The sequence below is a fragment of the Callionymus lyra genome, chromosome 2, assembly GCF_982586985.1.
Source record: "Callionymus lyra chromosome 2, fCalLyr1.hap1.1, whole genome shotgun sequence".
Lineage (NCBI taxonomy): Eukaryota > Metazoa > Chordata > Actinopteri > Syngnathiformes > Callionymidae > Callionymus > Callionymus lyra.
Genome location: NC_141819.1, coordinates 37,475,151 through 37,492,149, shown reverse-complemented (window position 1 = coordinate 37,492,149; position 16,999 = coordinate 37,475,151). Strand labels below are relative to the sequence as shown.

The 16,999-nt window shown below is 35.2% G+C and overlaps 1 protein-coding gene across 3 annotated transcripts; it reads left to right on the top strand.

Annotated features, from left to right (window-relative positions):
- The first annotated feature begins 1,154 nt into the window (after window positions 1-1,154).
- gucy2cb (guanylate cyclase 2Cb) lies at window positions 1,155-16,989 on the top strand. 3 transcript variants are annotated; one of them, XM_087784981.1, is made up of 27 exons: window positions 1,155-1,508; window positions 2,863-2,975; window positions 3,235-3,302; window positions 3,374-3,589; window positions 4,189-4,304; window positions 5,162-5,264; window positions 5,877-5,991; window positions 6,059-6,200; window positions 7,059-7,141; window positions 7,214-7,322; window positions 7,397-7,478; window positions 8,634-8,736; window positions 8,802-8,864; window positions 8,932-9,003; window positions 9,074-9,178; window positions 9,860-9,946; window positions 10,915-11,047; window positions 11,105-11,242; window positions 11,360-11,436; window positions 12,088-12,179; window positions 12,250-12,408; window positions 13,726-13,918; window positions 14,456-14,630; window positions 14,699-14,797; window positions 14,854-14,948; window positions 15,018-15,094; window positions 15,786-16,989. In XM_087784981.1, the coding sequence occupies exons 1-27, from the start codon at window positions 1,313-1,315 to the stop codon at window positions 15,991-15,993; spliced, it is 3,219 nt and encodes a 1,072-aa protein (XP_087641107.1). In that variant the 5' UTR covers window positions 1,155-1,312; the 3' UTR covers window positions 15,994-16,989. The 3 variants fall into 3 exon arrangements, with proteins under 3 accessions (XP_087641107.1, XP_087641108.1, XP_087641109.1); XM_087784982.1 differs by lacking the exon at window positions 1,155-1,508 and having other exon boundaries at window positions 2,888-2,975; window positions 3,235-3,297; XM_087784983.1 differs by lacking the exon at window positions 1,155-1,508 and having other exon boundaries at window positions 2,888-2,975; window positions 3,379-3,589.
- The last annotated feature ends 10 nt before the right edge of the window (window positions 16,990-16,999 follow it).

The window sequence follows — 16,999 nt, the reverse complement described above, 5'->3', positions numbered from 1 at the left end:
GAAAAAACTTCGGGTTTATCTCAAATAATATCTATAATTTGTTTGCTAGAGAAAATAAATTAATAAGGTACATTTATTGCAGGTAATAATAAATAAAAACGATATTCTTACACTCGTCTTCAGAAGAAATTTCATTGGACGCATTTCAGACTCCGACCTCGTGAGGTCGCTGTTGACTTCTGCTTACTCGCACACTTTCATGACGTCACACAACATTAGTGTGAAGTTTTATTTCTGTCATATGGACGTCATAGAAACTTGATACAAGTTAAATCATGAATTAAACATTGATGTTTGAGACACGACCGTTGGCTAACAACAATGCTAACATGTTGGTAAGTTTTAGAAAGATTTAAGCGTAATGTATAACATATTTTGATTTTTTTTGTTGCTGTTGCTATACTGACTTTAAAGAAGCCTTTGGTTTAAATAAGATTTTTATTATTTCGGTGAATTATCCAGATTAATTGTATCTAAATTTCAAGGGATTATCTGTGCATTGAACATTTTTTAGTTTTAGTTTAATTCTTGTTCTTCGTGTGACGTATTAGAAAAACAATCCCTTGAATCAGAAGCTTGTAAATCAGTGTTTTTTTTCATGACTGGTTAACAGAACAATTCTCAAGTTTTAAATGAGCATCATTTGTTTGTTTGTGTTTGTGAGAGAGTGTTTTACAGCAATCTTATCAGCCCTCTCCTTTATTGCTCAGTCAACCTTTGCTCCTCTCTTTTTCTGTACTTTCTGGTCCGAATCCGGGCTCGAATTTGTAGGCTTTGAAATATTTATTCACCTGCTTGGAATAGACACACCATCAGTCAGATTGACAAGGAAAAATGGTGAAGCCTGTGCAGAACGTGTGCTTCAAGAGATAATACAGAGGACCTTTGAGACCTTAAAACTCAAAATGAAGATTCTTAGAGGTTTTACTCTGGTTATTTAGAGTTATTTGGGTCATTTAATTATTCTTAGAGAGACAATAGTGGTTAACAAAACAATGTGGATTTTCTCCTGAATAACCCGAGAGTGTCCTTGACAGACGACAACAGTAGGGAGGTTGGCTTGTGTGTCTTGACAGGTTGTACATTAACAAGTAGAGAAGGGCAGGTGAGTGAGGAAAAGAGGAAGTGGACTTGTATGAGGAAAAAGGATCGATGAGTCCTTTCTCACTGGTCGGTCCAGCTTGACAATCCAGGATTATTTTCCGAGTTCAACAACAAGAAAAGATAGAAAAGAGTGAAGTAAAAACACAGATGACGGTCATCGGACGCTGATCTTCTTCTTTAAAAAAAAAGGGGGTACACAGAGCTGAGAATGGGAACAGTTGACCGGCAGCTATGGTGGTGTGTTGTCGGGATCCTGGCGGCAACATGTCGGGGGATTTGTTTAAAAGGAGTGACGATCAACGTCCTGCTGCTGGACGACGAAGAGTCTCCGTGGAGCTTGAAGTACGTGAAAGGAGAGATCCTGAAGGCCATCGAGAGAGACTCCATCATGAATGCTGGAAATGGTAAGATCTACTCTGGATATTTACTTTTTGAAAACAAAACAAAAAACTTATTATAGAATGAATTTATTTATATCATCTTTTATTTTAAATAATTGTATTCGTTTACGTTCTCTGAGACTCCTCTATGCTAGGGATTTGTTTTTGAAAGTCTGCTAATGACGCTAACAGTTAGCTACCAACATCTGTGGACTTTGTGTCCTTACACTAAAATTAACAATTTTGTCTTTGTCACAAAATGAAAACTTAGTGTTTAATATGCAATAATTATGTAGCATATTGAGTTCAATGGTCAGCTACAACAGTAGTTTAATAAGAATATTAAAAATGCTATGTTGCTAATGATGCTTATGGTTAGCGACTCACTTATTGGCAGTTTTATGAACTTAATTTAGAGATTTCAGAATCAGGACGGGAACTATTGTTGGATACTTGATGATGTAACTAATAAATCACAAGTAGCATAGCTTAAACTATTTCTTGTTAAATGATCAACAACTACAGTAGGAGGGCAGCACTGAGGAGAAGTGGTCAGAGCTGCCGTCTAACTCATAAGATCCTCGTTTTGGTTCAGATTGGATCAGAACCCAACTTCCTTTTTTGCTCTATTTATAAAAAAAATGTGTTCTGTGACTACGTCAGTTTATTCCAGGTTCTCTAGTCCATCCCCACTGAACTTCTCTATCTGGAATAACACCACAGTCATGTTATTTTTTTTATATATTACATTTTAAAGGCTACAAATTAAAAAATGTTTAATTAATTGTTTAAACATTTGAATTAGAATATCATGTGAAAAAAACCCATACATTTTGAAAATATATTAAAAAAAACATTCAATTATTTACATGTAAATGGTTTAGCAACTCAGAATTGTATTACTTTTTATTTCTATATCCTTTTTTTTTACCTTTATTGTCCAAGAAAATGGATCTGGGCCGTAAGATTATCTTTGTGTCATGATTATCTTGTTTATTGAGATTTTAATCATTAATTTGTGTCATTTGCAAATAGGGCAAAATCATAAATCCTTTCCCCTTAATATACACCCAGGTTATAAATCATTATTTATAATTGTAACGGTAATAAAAACCATAAACCCTTACAATCTGTCAACTGTAATTGTAACAAACTTTTCATTCTGATTTATAGGCCAGTACTTTATAAATGATAGTCTAGAAAAACAATAAAGTGCATATTTTCACACGGTTTAGGACCACACGCAGTGAATTTATTTTTTTTAATGTAAAAAAATACAAATGTTTTTTAATATTATTATTAATTGCATGTTTAAACATCCAACTAAACTCCAGTTTTCTACATTTCTTCTTTTTTCTTTTCCTTAAAAACACATAAGAGGTGAAATATAACCTCACGGCCAACTTTGGAGGATTCAACACCAGCTACTATCGACAGAAGGGCTGCTGGAGCACCACGTGTGAGGGAGTGGACATGCTGAAGGACCTCTTGGTGAGTGGACTTCATTCAAGTTATATCAAATGGAGACAATTTTTTCATCATATTTTATATTTAATTGTAATTATTATTATTAAGAGAGGATTACACTTCACATTATAGCTGTTTACCAGCTTCTTTATCTCGTCTCATTCCACTTTTAAACACACACAACCATTCATACACACACTCGCCTCCCTCAATATCAGTTTTTTAATCAACTTCACATAAAGGCAGCATGTTGCCTAAAGCTTATGTTTCTAAAAACATCCAGGAGTCAGACAGTCTGGGCTGTGCCATTCTCGGACCGACCTGCAACTATGCAACTTTTCAAATGGTTAGGTAAGTCCATTTATATCTTGTTTTGTTTTTCAAGTGAAAAGATACTTTAAATGATTTGCTTTCTCATCCAGCGCAGAAACAGGCCTGAAGCTCAGCACACCGATTCTTTCGGCTGGAAGCTTCTCCGCCTCCTGCGACTACACCCAGAATCTTCAGCGCCTTCTGCCGCCAGCGCGCAAGATCTTTGACTTCACCATGAACTTCCTGACCGAGAGCAATCGGATCAAACCAGAGTGGTCGAACGTGTACATTTACAAGATACCGCAGAACACGGAGCATTGTTTTTGGTTAGTAGGAGAACATTGATGTATGTATATCAGTGTCACAATATTGAATGGTTGCATTTACCAACTGTTGTAACTTTGAATTTTCTTATTGAAATGTTTTTCTTAAGTTAGATTTTTTTTTAAATAATTAATTTATTGAAAGTTTTTAAATCAAGAATTCTTTTTTTTTTAACAAAAAGTGTTTGATAATTTTAATTGCAGCCTTTTAAATTCAATAAAAATGTTGCTATAAATATTAGAATTGGAATGTCAAACTATATATATAGACATTCTAATTTTTTCAAAATCTATTCTTTAAAAAAATACACAAATTACAAATGATTGTATTATCTTATTCAATACAAACTAATTCAACCATTCACTTTAGAAGTTATTAAATTTCATTATTAAAATAAATATATTCTTCACATTTTTTAAACATTTCAATAAAATAATGAAAGTTTCAACATGTTAAATTAAACCATCCAATAATCTCATGGCACTGATATACCCTATTACTTATTATTAGAATCAAAATTTCCAAGTTGGGATATTCCTTCTCTTAAGAGAAGTTGTATCAGAAATGAGAAGAAGAATAATGGAGTGGATTCTTCCACCAGGTACATCAATGCGTTGGAGAAGAGAAACATGACGGCTAACATTGAGAGAAGCATGTTACGGAGGCAAGCAGACCTGGTGGACGCACTCAAGTTCCCCAAGAACAGAACTAGCGACAGTAAGTTTGGATTCTTTTAAATATTTGATAGCACAATGGAACACCTGAGGGCCCCTCAGTCAACCAACCATTTCAAAAAGGGTCTAAAAACCTACCTTTAAAAAAAAAATCCTTTAATCTATAATTGTTTTTATTACTGTATCTCATCTTCTGTGATTGTTGTTGTTGTTTTTTTAAACCCCATTGCTTCTGTAGCACTTTGGGATTATTTGTTAGACTAGAAAGTGCACGACAAATAAAATGTATTATTTTATTACTTGATCTTCTTTGTCGGGACATATCAGAAGATGATTCTGTACCGCAGTATAGTAGGGGCCGTCAATTACATTTGCTAAGAGGCCACAAAAAATTAACTTTGACTAGGAAGGAAAACAATTAGAATATTGAATGGTGTGATTTAAGATTGTACTCATTACCATTTTTCAAATCCAATTTTAATAAAGAAATATATATATACGTATATTTTAACATGTTGCCTTGTAAATTTAATTTTATATAAAAAATTGTTGTTTTAATGTTGCCATAAGAAAATACATTTGCTCTGGAATCCACCATGATGAATTTATGTTCTTATTTATCTAGATTTGATGATGTAATATAACAGTAATTAGACAAAAAATGTCCCAAACTCACAGTGTAACTAAACAGAATCGATAATTAATAATCTATTGAAAAGACCAGTTACTAGTATTGACTTCTGGGGGTCACCAACCTATGGAGTCTGAGACCCTGCTCTAGAATCTCTCTGGTATTTGACTACATCAAAGCTGTTTTTTATATCATGAAACATTTGTTTTTACGACTAAATCTTAAGGACAACGTGTACATGCTAGTGATGCTCTGATGTTGTGTTGTAGTCTTCGTCATGTGTGGATCTCCAGGAGATGTTCTGGAGATGAAGAATGGAACTGCTGAAGCGTTTGGAGACGATGTCCTCTTCCTTCTGATCGATCTTTATAAGTCAGTATTACTCTTTTACCTCCTGTCATCTTATTCATCGCTCACCTGTCTAAAGAATGTTTAGGATGAAAATATAACCTCAATTAGTTATGTTTATTTAGTTGCTGATCCAAGAAGAAACCTCTCCACATATCTTGCTATACGTGCTTAATAATAGGTCCGTATGGAAGTATATATCAGTGCCATCAGAATATTGAAAGGTCGAATTTAACTTTTCAAATGTTCAAACTTGGATTTATTTATATATATTTTTTTTACAAATTGAGTTTCATACTCTCATTCTAATAACGAAGAAAATGTATTTTTTAATTATTGGAATATACGATGTAAACCATGCATTAATTCAGATTTTTTTTAAATTAACTATTAAAATGCAAAAGGAGTTTAACCTGTAAATGTAGAAGTTATTGAATTTATTTATTTAAAAAACAAAAAAACAACAACTATATTTCAATTCAAAACTTGCTCTCTTCTCCCCAACTCTACAGAGTTTCTTGAGTTATTTGGTTTTAAATGTATTTTTTATGCTGTGTTTTCAGTTAGTATAAATGTATTTACATAAATATATAAACCCTGAGAATGCATGAACCTCTTTACCTTTCCTGTCCGTAGTGACCAATATTACACCAACACGTCATCAATGGCTGCCATGAAGAACGTGTTGGTTGTGACGATGCCCAACCACAGGAATTACACCATCAACCCTGACCTGAAAGACAACAACACGGTAGGAGGGAAGTCCTGGTCTGACTTAAAGCTAATGAGTCTGAAATCACTGTTATGTTCATCCACAGATGAACGACTACATGGCAGCCTACTACGACGGGGTGTTGCTCATCAGTCGGGTCATGAGAGAGATTTTAAAAAAGCCTCAGTCACATATTCAGCAGATGTCGTTCGTCAACGCAAAGTACTTCCGGAACACTTCCTTTGACGGTACGAAGAGTGACAGTCGTGAATGATTCAATGGGCTGGAGGGAGTGTTGCTATCAGGACCTTACGTGGACGCCTGTGTTTCCAGTGAGAGATTAGAGATAGAACACGTCTACTGGAGGGACCCTACACAACATCTCCCTCTATAAAGATTAAAAAAAACAACTTAGAAAATTGTCATTTCATAATGTGTCAGTTTTTGCTTGATGCTGGAGTTAGATGGTTTCTTAGATACAAACCATTATGGAAGTAAATCAGTGTCATCTGAATATTCAATGGTTGAATTTAACCTTTCAAATATTGAAAGATCTTTTTAAATTTACATGTTTTTAAGCTTTAAATTTACGTTTAAATAATTGATTTTAATCATTACTAATGTGAAAGGTTACATTTGTTTTAATATTTAAATTAAAAAATGTGAATATTTTCCAAATGAAACCAGTTTGATATTCTATTTTCAACTAATTCAAATATAAGTGTTTTTTCATGATTTGCTGAAAGTTTGATCATTTAGCTTTGTACTATTTTAGTATTGTCAACATTTTTAATATTGAATTTAAAGACTACGAATCTAAAAATAAAATTATTTAGAAAATATTTTGGAATTATTAGACTAAGAATATCAAACTCTGTGCAAAAAATATATATAATAATTTTGAAAATGTTCAAATTCTTTAATTACATTTTTGAGAAGCAGTAAAAAATGAAACCTTCAATTGTTCAAACTTCAATTATTCAATTCAACCATTTCATATTCTAATAGCGCAGATATACTTACATAAACGCTCCACCAGTTTAAAAAAGTGAGTTTATTGGTTATAAAACACACCACTAGAGGTCTCTAGTTTTGTTTCTCTGCAGGGAAAGCGGGAAATTATCGTCTGGATAAATATGGAGACAGAGACGTGACCTTCAACATCATTTACACCACAAATGACTACAAGGTTGATTCACAATTAACTCTTAATTAAGTGATCATGAACTGCTTTAATAATACACGTTTTTTTGTCTTTCAGTATCAAACTTTATTGACATTTGACACCGAAAACAACAGAACGACTGTGATGGACCCTGACCCATCGTTCATCTGGGGAACAAGACTCCCAGAATCACAGCCAAACACTGGTAAACCGACGCACACAAACTCTCGCACTCACTACTACTAATACCTGCTCTGATATTGGTGATATCATCTAAAGGCGTGCCAAACCATAATTTCATCGTCATCGTCCTGGCTGTCACTGTAGTTGTGGTGGCAACCATCGCTTTCATTTTCTACCGGTGAGTCCACCATTTATATCAGGTGATCAAAAGATTCGACATGACAGACATTTTCTTTATTCTTAAGCCAAAGGTAGAGCTCTGCTGTGTCATTACATCATTAAAGCAGCTCGAGGTAGTTTTGGGTATCTAAGTATTTTTGTGCTAAAATATTTTCATAAAACCTGTAATGACACATCAACTTAAAACTAGTTGAATGACTCGTATACTGTGACTTCAGGTGTTTTGTGTGATTTTTATTTTCACTGTAAAAGTTCTTGGTGGTGGGGATGGTGTCAAATCAAATTTTCAAACTAATTGTTGTACTACTTTGTTTTGTTGTTGTAGAAAGGCGCTTTACAAAAACTGTTACTTACTGATGATGACGCTTCATGAAGCAGTGTAATTATTTTCAGAGTCCACTAGATGGCGGTCTCTGCACTATTTTCCTTTGTTTTGAACAACTGTTCATCACTTCATTTTTAAACTGATGGCGCCACCTACTGACCTCTAAACAACATGACACTGCTTCATGAAGCTTCATCAGACCATCACTAGATGGAGACGCTTCATTTTTTGAACTTCTGAATGAGAGAATTAATATCCACATTTGTATGGAAGTATATCAGTGCAATTTTATTGAAATGTTTTTATTAGCTTTTACTTCAAATGTAATATTTTTATAGTTTATTTTAAAAAATAATAATAATAATATCAAAAATAATACTAAAATAATATACTTATTGAGTTTGGTATTCTAATTCAAATCTTAAAAAAAAAAAATTATACATTTTGTGTTGTCTTTAAATTCAATACAAAATATTTGCACAATTATAAATACCAGTATATTTTTACAATTTTTAAATTCTATAATTAAAAGACAATTCAATAAATTATTTCAATAAAGAAACAATTTAATTATTACAAAAAATGTTTTCGATAGAAATTATTTAATTAAATGATTTCAAACAGTAATTTAATGATTAAAAAACAACACAATTTCAATGTAAAAAAAAAATCTAAGTTCCAATCCTTTTCAACAATAAATGTAATTAATAAAAATATAATAATTTAAATAAATTGAACCATTCAATATTCTGATGTCTCTGATATATTTCTTACATAGTTTTCACTTCTTCTAGAAAAGTTCCTAAAATGTTAGTTTTTTTTTACCAGACGAACCAAAAGAGATCGACTTCTACGTCAACGCTGGTCACACATCTCCTCTGAGCAGATCGCACCTTTGGATGACAGTGAGATGAATATCGTGTCTCTGAAGGTAGAAGACAAACGGATCCTTGTTGTTCAAGTCGACATGTTTAATCCACCTTTTAACATCTTCAGATTGAGGACGAGCGGAAAAAAGCGAGCAAGTTCAAAATCTGGCGCGCACAATACGATAAGAAGGTGGAGACAACGAAACCACAACTTCTGAAGCGACACAAGGATGTTTATTGTTCTTCTTTATTTTCAGGTCGTCATCCTGAAGGAGCTGAAACACTCGGACGGAAACTTCAGCGACACGGAGACAATAGAGCTGAACGCAGTAAGACGGGAGATGAAAGATGACTCGGTGCTTTTAAAACGGTGTCGCCTGCATCTCTGTCTCTTCGTAGATCATGCAGATCGACTACTATAATCTGACCAAGTTCTATGGCACGGTGAAGTTCGATCATGGCGTGTTCGGGGTGTTCGAGTATGGAGAGCGAGGGTCACTAAGGGTGAGATGAGGTTTTAATGTGACACAATGTTCTGTTTTTTGTTCCAACCTTGGAGCTTGTAGACTGTCTCCCTGAGATACTAGTTCATTTTAAACTCCCGCTCCCATTTTGATTGAACATAGAGCTTGTTTATACCGTTGCTTTTTCTTTAGCTGCTGTACAATTTGTAAACGACTGCTGATGGTGACTCGTCATGATCATCTTTAAAAAAGTAATTCATGTAATTTAAGGGTCATAAATTATTGGGTTAGCATCATTTGAAAAGATAACCGCATCACAACATAACAGAGACAGTTATTGATAAAAAAACATATCTTCAAATCTAGCATCATTATGATGGAACAAGTGAACTAGTCTTGCTTAAAATCTCTCTAAGATATTAGTAATAATAATAATAATACATAGGTTTTATAAAGCGCTTTTCTGGGTACACAGACACAGAACAAGAAGGATACAGAGGGACAATACAGTACATACAATACAGACATGTATACAGACAGATACGCAAAAAGAACAATACAAAGAGTAGATAAGAGGGGGGGAGGGGAGAGTGGTTGGAGAAAAAAAAAGAAGAAATTTGTCAGGTGTTGTAAGTTATGTTGAAAAGATGGGTTTTTGACATGTATTCTTGTATAGAATGGGTTTTATGAAATTTAATTTCACCTCTCGCTCTGTTTCTAGTATGTGCTGAACGACAGGGTTTCTTATCCTGATGAGACGTTCATGGACTGGGAGTTCAAGATCTCCGTCATGTACGACATTGCCAAGGTGAGCCACAGGAGCACATTGATCTTGATCTCACCCTCATGTCCACTCAGGGTTGGGATTATTTTCATAATAATCTCAGAATAATCAGAGTTATAGTTAAAAATGTAAGTTAATACTAATGTAGCAACTAGAGCTCAGTTGTTTTTCATATATTTGTCCAAAAAGACACTTAAAAACATTGTAATACCTCCGTGGTGCTCGTCTGTAACGTCCCACTTGTATTGAAGCCTCAAAATGAGAGATTAAGGTATAATCCACTAAAAACCTATAGTATAGACTTGTTTAATTTTTTTGGACGTTTTCAAGTGTCCTTTGGACCAAGATGAAGAAGAAGAAATCTGAGCTCCAGTCGCTACATTAAAATGAAAATGCATTTTAACTTTAAAAAAGAACAATCACTCATAAACATTTTCTACTCACCCTCATGTCGACTAAAGGTTGATTCTTTTCAAATTTTGACTTTTGGTTGAACCATCACTTACTAATGTTTTATTTATAGTTTATATATATAGCATAAAGGCAAACAAAGAAATAGAACATTATATGGAATTATATAAATGTCGTAAAGGGTTTTGCGGCTCCAAGTCTTTTCCTTCCTGTAGGAAATGGTCCAACTGCAGGAGCCATATGTAGTGATGGTAGTATATTTTTTAGGTTCATAATAACAGAACATCTAAGTTCCCGTAAGACAATGTTTAGAATAAGTTTGGGAAAAGCTTGCCTCACACGGGACACCAATATTTGTAGTGATAGTAGCATATATTATTAGGTTAATAATGACGGAATGTATTTGTTATATAATATTAGCGTATTTACTCTGCATATGTTCCCTGACTCCGCTCTATCCATTAGACGTTTATCTTGGCTTTTCAGAACTAACCTTTTCTCGAGCCATGAGTCAGCTCTCATGTCGGACATGTTTGGGTCAGTGATGTTCATGAGCATTAACCTCTTCATAACTCTTCCAGGGGATGTCTTACCTTCACGCCAGCGACATCCAGGTCCACGGTCGACTCAAATCCACCAACTGTGTGGTGGACAACCGCATGGTGGTGAAGATCACAGACTTCGGCTGCAACAGCTTTCTCAGTCCCGGCAGAGGTAAATCTGCAGGTTTATTTGTGACGGTTTAATTGTGAAGGATCCTGCTCTCTGCAGACCTGTGGACGGCACCGGAGCACCTGCGCACAGAGGGCACCTCACAGAAGGGAGATATCTACAGTTTTGCTGTCATTGCACATGAGATCGTTCTGAGAAAATCCACCTTTTATACAAAGTTCTGCTGCAACCGAGCAGGTGAAACACGCACATCTTTTTTTTTAAGTCTAATCTGAAAAAAATTAAATTCTGTTTAATTATTTTAATAAATGCACCTGGAATTTATATTGTTTTAAATGTTTTGTTAAATGACAGAGAAACTGTCCAGGGTCATCGGTTCCTTCTTCAGACCAGATCTTAACTTTGGAACAGTTTCAGATAAAGAATATGAGGTGAGTGTGAGTGTGAGTGTGAGTGTGAGTGTGAGTGTGAGTGTGAGTGTGTGTGTGTGTGTGTGTGTGTGTGTGTGTGTGTGTGTGTGTGTGTGTGTGTGTGTGTGTGTGTGTGTGTGTGTGTGTGTGTGTGTGTGTGTGTGTGTGTGTGTGTGTGTGTGTTTTAACTGTTTTGATACAATATATTAGAGAATAAAATGTGTAGTGCTGTGAACTTCAAATAGATGCTAATAAGCTAAGCTCAGCCACTTTACTTCCTTATATACTTTTTCATTTATTAAATAGGCATGAATAGTCAACAACACTTTAAGAATAATTTTAAAATGTGGTAAAAATTGTTTTTATAAAGTAGCATATTAGCAAAACATTATATTTAGCTATTAGTTTGACTTTGGGTTGCTTATGCTAACTGCTAACAATTGAAATATGCTTTTGAATATACATTTGTATTTCTTTAACAATAAAATAAGTGCTATTGTTCTTAGGAAGAAGCATTAAAAATAAAATAATATAATTAACGATTATTTTGATGTTTCATTGCTGTTAACTCTTTGCTAAAGCTAACGGCTAACAATTAAATAAGCTTGTAAATATCGTAGTTAGTTATTTGTGGATATATTCTCATGATAATGTTTTATTTCTTTTTAACAGGTGTACACATGGATAAAAAACTGCTGGGAGGAGGATCCTGAAAGAAGGCCAGACTTTAAAAAAGTTGAAAACTTTTTGGGGAAAATTATCAGGTGAGTTTGTCAAAGAAGTAATCTGAAGAAAGTGTGTATCATTTATTTGTTATTAACTTGTTACGATCAGTAAAATCCATAACGAGGACAACGAGAGCTACATGGACAACATGATCCGGCGGCTGCAGATGTATTCCCGGAACCTGGAGCACCTGGTGGAGGAGAGGACGGTTCTGTACAAAGCTGAGCGGGACCGAGCCGACTGCCTCAACTACATGCTGCTGCCAGGGTTGGTTCTTCTTGCTCCAGCATGTTTTCTCTCTGGTTGCTACAGCTACGTAATAATACAGCTAAGATTACATTCTTAAAGTAGGTCAAGTGTGTTTTCGTGAGAGCATATCAATAGCTTTTCTTTGATAGGAAAAAAAACTTCACTGAGGAGCTCAGCCCAGTCTTCAAGTCAGGAAAAGCAACATTTAGAATAAATGACTGTTCAGGGAAAATTGGGCTCCAAACCCTGGTCCGTGAGGAATTAGTTTCCAAAAGAAAGAACAGTTTTGTTTCTCTTATTTCTGTTCTATTGATCATTACTGTCTGAAAGACATTTTTTTGGTTTTGACTGACATTAGTTTTATTTTTACTGTTTTCATCAGAAAACAGTGCGTAAAAACTAAACTGATCCGGTTAAATCATATTGTATTATTATCATAGTTATTTTATGGTACCTGTGTCAATAATTTGTATATAACGTAAAATATTTAAATGTATTTTCTTTTATTAATTACAATGTACATGCAAATATTTAAAGCATTTGTTAATCTTTGTGTTGCAATTGAACTTCCAGCTACTAGAAGGCCGCAGTAATTGCGACCTCTGCAGCTAAAGGAATAATGAAATCCAGCGAGATCCTGGTAATGACTGAGGACAAGAGGATACAGTCGACTCCAGCAGCTTTTAAAGCTGATGTTTGGACATATTTTGGTTTCAAAACAAATGAAAGTAGTTACAACTTCATCAAGAGTCATGTTGTCTGTGAATTTTGTAACACCAGAGTCAAGTACGCGACAACAATACAAATATATCCTTGTTACTATAGTATCACAATATATTGTATTGTTACCGCTGTATCGGGATACGTATCGTATCGCTGATTCTTGCAGATACAAAAACCTCTAATTCACCACTAAATGTAAATAGAATGATTCTAGTTGTACAAATGTAGAAGCTGTGCAAAAATGTCATGTACAATAAAAAGTACATAATAGCAAAATAAAAAAAAAGTAAATAATAAAAACATTAACTTATGCAGGAAATGCGAGTCCAGATGAGGGTAAACAGAAAGGGTTCCTAAAATAGAGTGACCCGGTGCACTCACAGAGGGACTGTCACAACATCCGGCGCATTTAAGTGGATGGATCTGCTTGTTGGTAAAACTCACAGGACCTTTAATGGAACAGTTGGACCCTTGTTCCACCAGAACTCTGTCATCAGCCTCAACTCTTCTTTTTTTAAATATTTAAAACATCTTAGTTTTGATTTTCGTCACATGATTCATTGTAAAGGTTCATTAATTGAACTGTAGTTAATTCTTGTGTCCTCCTCTCAGCCCGGTGGTCAAGAGCCTGAAGGAGACGGGCTCGGTGGAGCCAGAGCTGTACGACGAGGTGACCATTTATTTCAGCGACATCGTTGGCTTCACCACCCTGTGCCAGTACAGCACACCCATGGAGGTGGTGGACATGCTCAACGACATCTACAAGGGCTTCGACAGCTTCCTGGACCACCATGACGTTTATAAGGTCAACAGAAGCGAACGGAACTTAACATTGCAAATGTTGAAACACACATATTTTTCTGTTTGATATTTTAATTAGAAAAATTGAAAAATTCAATTGAAAAATTGAAAATTTTTAATTAGTAGCATTTAAAATTCAATTTTAATTTGTTGATATAATAGCTTCACCAGACAATACCAAGAGCACCTGATGATCATGTGACGACGTAGCAGCTTTAGTCAATTATTATAGTGGATTCCAAAGAAAAGGTATTTTCAACATTTTTATATTGAATTTAAAAAGGTGTGAATTACATTTTTTTTTTATTTGGAACATTTATTATTGAATAATTGGAATTTAAATATCAAACTCTATGTGTAAAATTTAATAATTTTGAAAATGTAAAAAACACAAAACACAAAACAAACTCACAAAATCCTTTCAATATAGATATAATTGAATTATTCAATTATTCCATAAGATAATTCGAAGCTTAAGAAAGTTTCATTAAATTCATTTTCTGATGCCATTGTTTCAAACCCTCTGCTCGGCTTCACGCAGGTGGAGACGATCGGCGACGCCTACATGGTGGCATCAGGGCTGCCGAGGAGGAACGGAAACAGACACGCCGTGGACATCTGCCGGATGGCCTTGGATATCTTGTCCTTCATGGGCAGCTTCCAGCTTCGCCACCTGCCTGGTATTCCCGTGTGGATACGCATCGGAGTTCACTCGGGTAAAGCGAGACGACGGGGAGAAGAAGAAACCGATTAGAAACAAAGATGTGTGTGACCTGGTGTGCAGGTCTGTGTGCCGCAGGAGTTGTGGGCGTCAAGATGCCCAGGTACTGTTTGTTCGGAGACACGGTCAACACGGCGTCCAGGATGGAGTCGTCCGGCCATCGTGAGTTCATTTACCTCAAAATAAACTGACAATTGAAATAACCTTTGAACTTTCAGCACTGAGGATTCACGTGAGTCGGCCCACCATTGACATCCTGCAGAGAACAGACTGCAAGTTTGAGTATGAGGTCCGAGGAGAAACTTTTCTAAAGGTAAAGACGGTCGGATTGTCCTCAATAAAGAAGGAAAAAAAGGAAGGGGAGTCATTAGTGTGTCTGCAGGGTAAAGGGACTGAAATGACCTACTGGTTGACCGGAGAGACGGGGAAAGACTACGACCTCCCGACCCCACCTACAACGTGAGTTTGTTGTTTTACTTTTATTCAAGTGTATCACTGCAAACACTATATATTTGAGGGTTGAATTTACATTTCAAACGTTGAAACTGTTATAATTTCTATATATTCAAATGTTGAATTACTTTTTAATAGCTGACTTTCTTATTGAATATTTTCAAAATAAATACTTTTTCTTTACACATACAGTTTGATATTCTAGAGCTTAAAACTACAATTAGTTGAAATATCATCGTCGCTTTGTTCGCCATGATGAATCCACGCCGGTGATTCTACATCGTCACATGATCATCTGGAAGACGCATGATTGGCTGAAGGTCGATCAAGCATCAGTCAGTTGTCACTATTATGCCAACATTTTTATATTGAATTTAAAAGGCTAATATTTTAAAACATTTATTTTTTAATCATTGGAATAAGAATATCAAACTCCATGTGTAAATAACAAATATTGAAAATGTTAATTTGTTTCTTTAATTATAAAAAAAAACAAAAAAAAACGAAATAATCAACCTTTCAATATAGAAATGATTTAATTAAACTATTTAGAATTTTGTAATTTAATTTTTTTTATTATCATTTAATTATTTTCTAAGTTTTAATATTTGACATGTTACATTATTTCACTCAATCTTGAGTCAACAAAATAATAACATTTTTCACCTAAAATAATATTTTGGATCTTACTTTCCAGAGAGAACTTCCAGCGGCTCCAGCAGGATCTGGCCCAGATGATCCTGGCCTGCCTGCAGCATCGCTCTCGAGGCTCCGTGCGGAGGAAGAAGACGCTCTCCAGTCAGAGCGACGTGGATCGCCACGGCGACGAGGGCGAGCGGCGACACGAGCAGCCGGAGTATCTACACCTGGCCAGCGTGGACAACACACTCAGCACCTTCCTGTAGCACCAACACACCGCACTGACCTCAGGGCTGCAAGGTCGAACACGCTCGTACAAATAATACTTTTAAACGTGTCATTTTCTTTTATTAAACCACTAGAATTTGTGTGATCAATACAAGTGTGAGGACGACCCCTTTAAAAAACATTTTTTTAATCAAAGGTCGAGTTTGTCCGGTTTATCATTAACATGATGTGGTTCATGGCTTTTGAGTGATTTTGATGTTTTCAAATGAATCCCCGTCAGTGAGAACGGTTGTTTTCAGTGACAAGCAGAGGCTCTCCAGCTGAGGAACCTCTAATGAATCCTGGGATCTATGAATCCAACAGTCCACGTCTTCGGAAGAAAGTTGTTTATCAATTTAAAGAAGATTTTTCTTTACAGACCTGATCTGGGAAAAGGTATGGACCAGGGGCCTCATGTGGCCCTATGACTCTATTAATACGGCCATCAGCAAACTACATTTTTAAAATGTTTCTTAAACAATGTTATTCATCACTCGTTCAACTCTTTACCAGCTCTGTTGTTGTTGGTTTTGTACTTTAGTGAGTATTTCCTGATATAACTAAAACAATGGTTGATGAAAGTTATTTAATATCATATTGATATGTTAATAATATCACAACATAACTGATGTTATGTCATGACTACAAATCCCTTGATTTAATTTTAGTTTCTCCTTTTTTTTCCTTCATTAAATCGTTCTAACATCTTGAGGTCACAGACACGAGGTGTCGTATCACATGTGTTCTTATTAGAAATGTTGTTTTAAAGCTGTTTATGATCCAGTGTTGCTTAAATAATGATAATCAAGTCTTTTAGCTTTTATTTTTAATCGGGATCTTCTTCCAGAACCTTTGACTTCTCTGCTTTGCAAAGAAATTGTTGAAAGAAATACACTGAGCTACTTGTGATCCAAGACCTCTGACCTTTCGACCTTCAAAGATGACCATCACATGCGCGGGGAGAACATTCAACTCCACAGAGAAGCGACGTTCGCTCTCGACCAG

Coding starts and splice junctions, on each gene's coding strand:
- gucy2cb (XM_087784981.1), top strand. CDS start 1,313: ATGGGAACAGTTGACCGGCAGCTATGGTGGTGTGTTGTCGGGATCCTG. Junction 6,201..7,058: donor CCGGAACACTTCCTTTGACG/GTACGAAGAGTG, acceptor GTTTCTCTGCAG/GGAAAGCGGGAAATTATCGT. Junction 13,919..14,455: donor ACCACCATGACGTTTATAAG/GTCAACAGAAGC, acceptor GGCTTCACGCAG/GTGGAGACGATCGGCGACGC.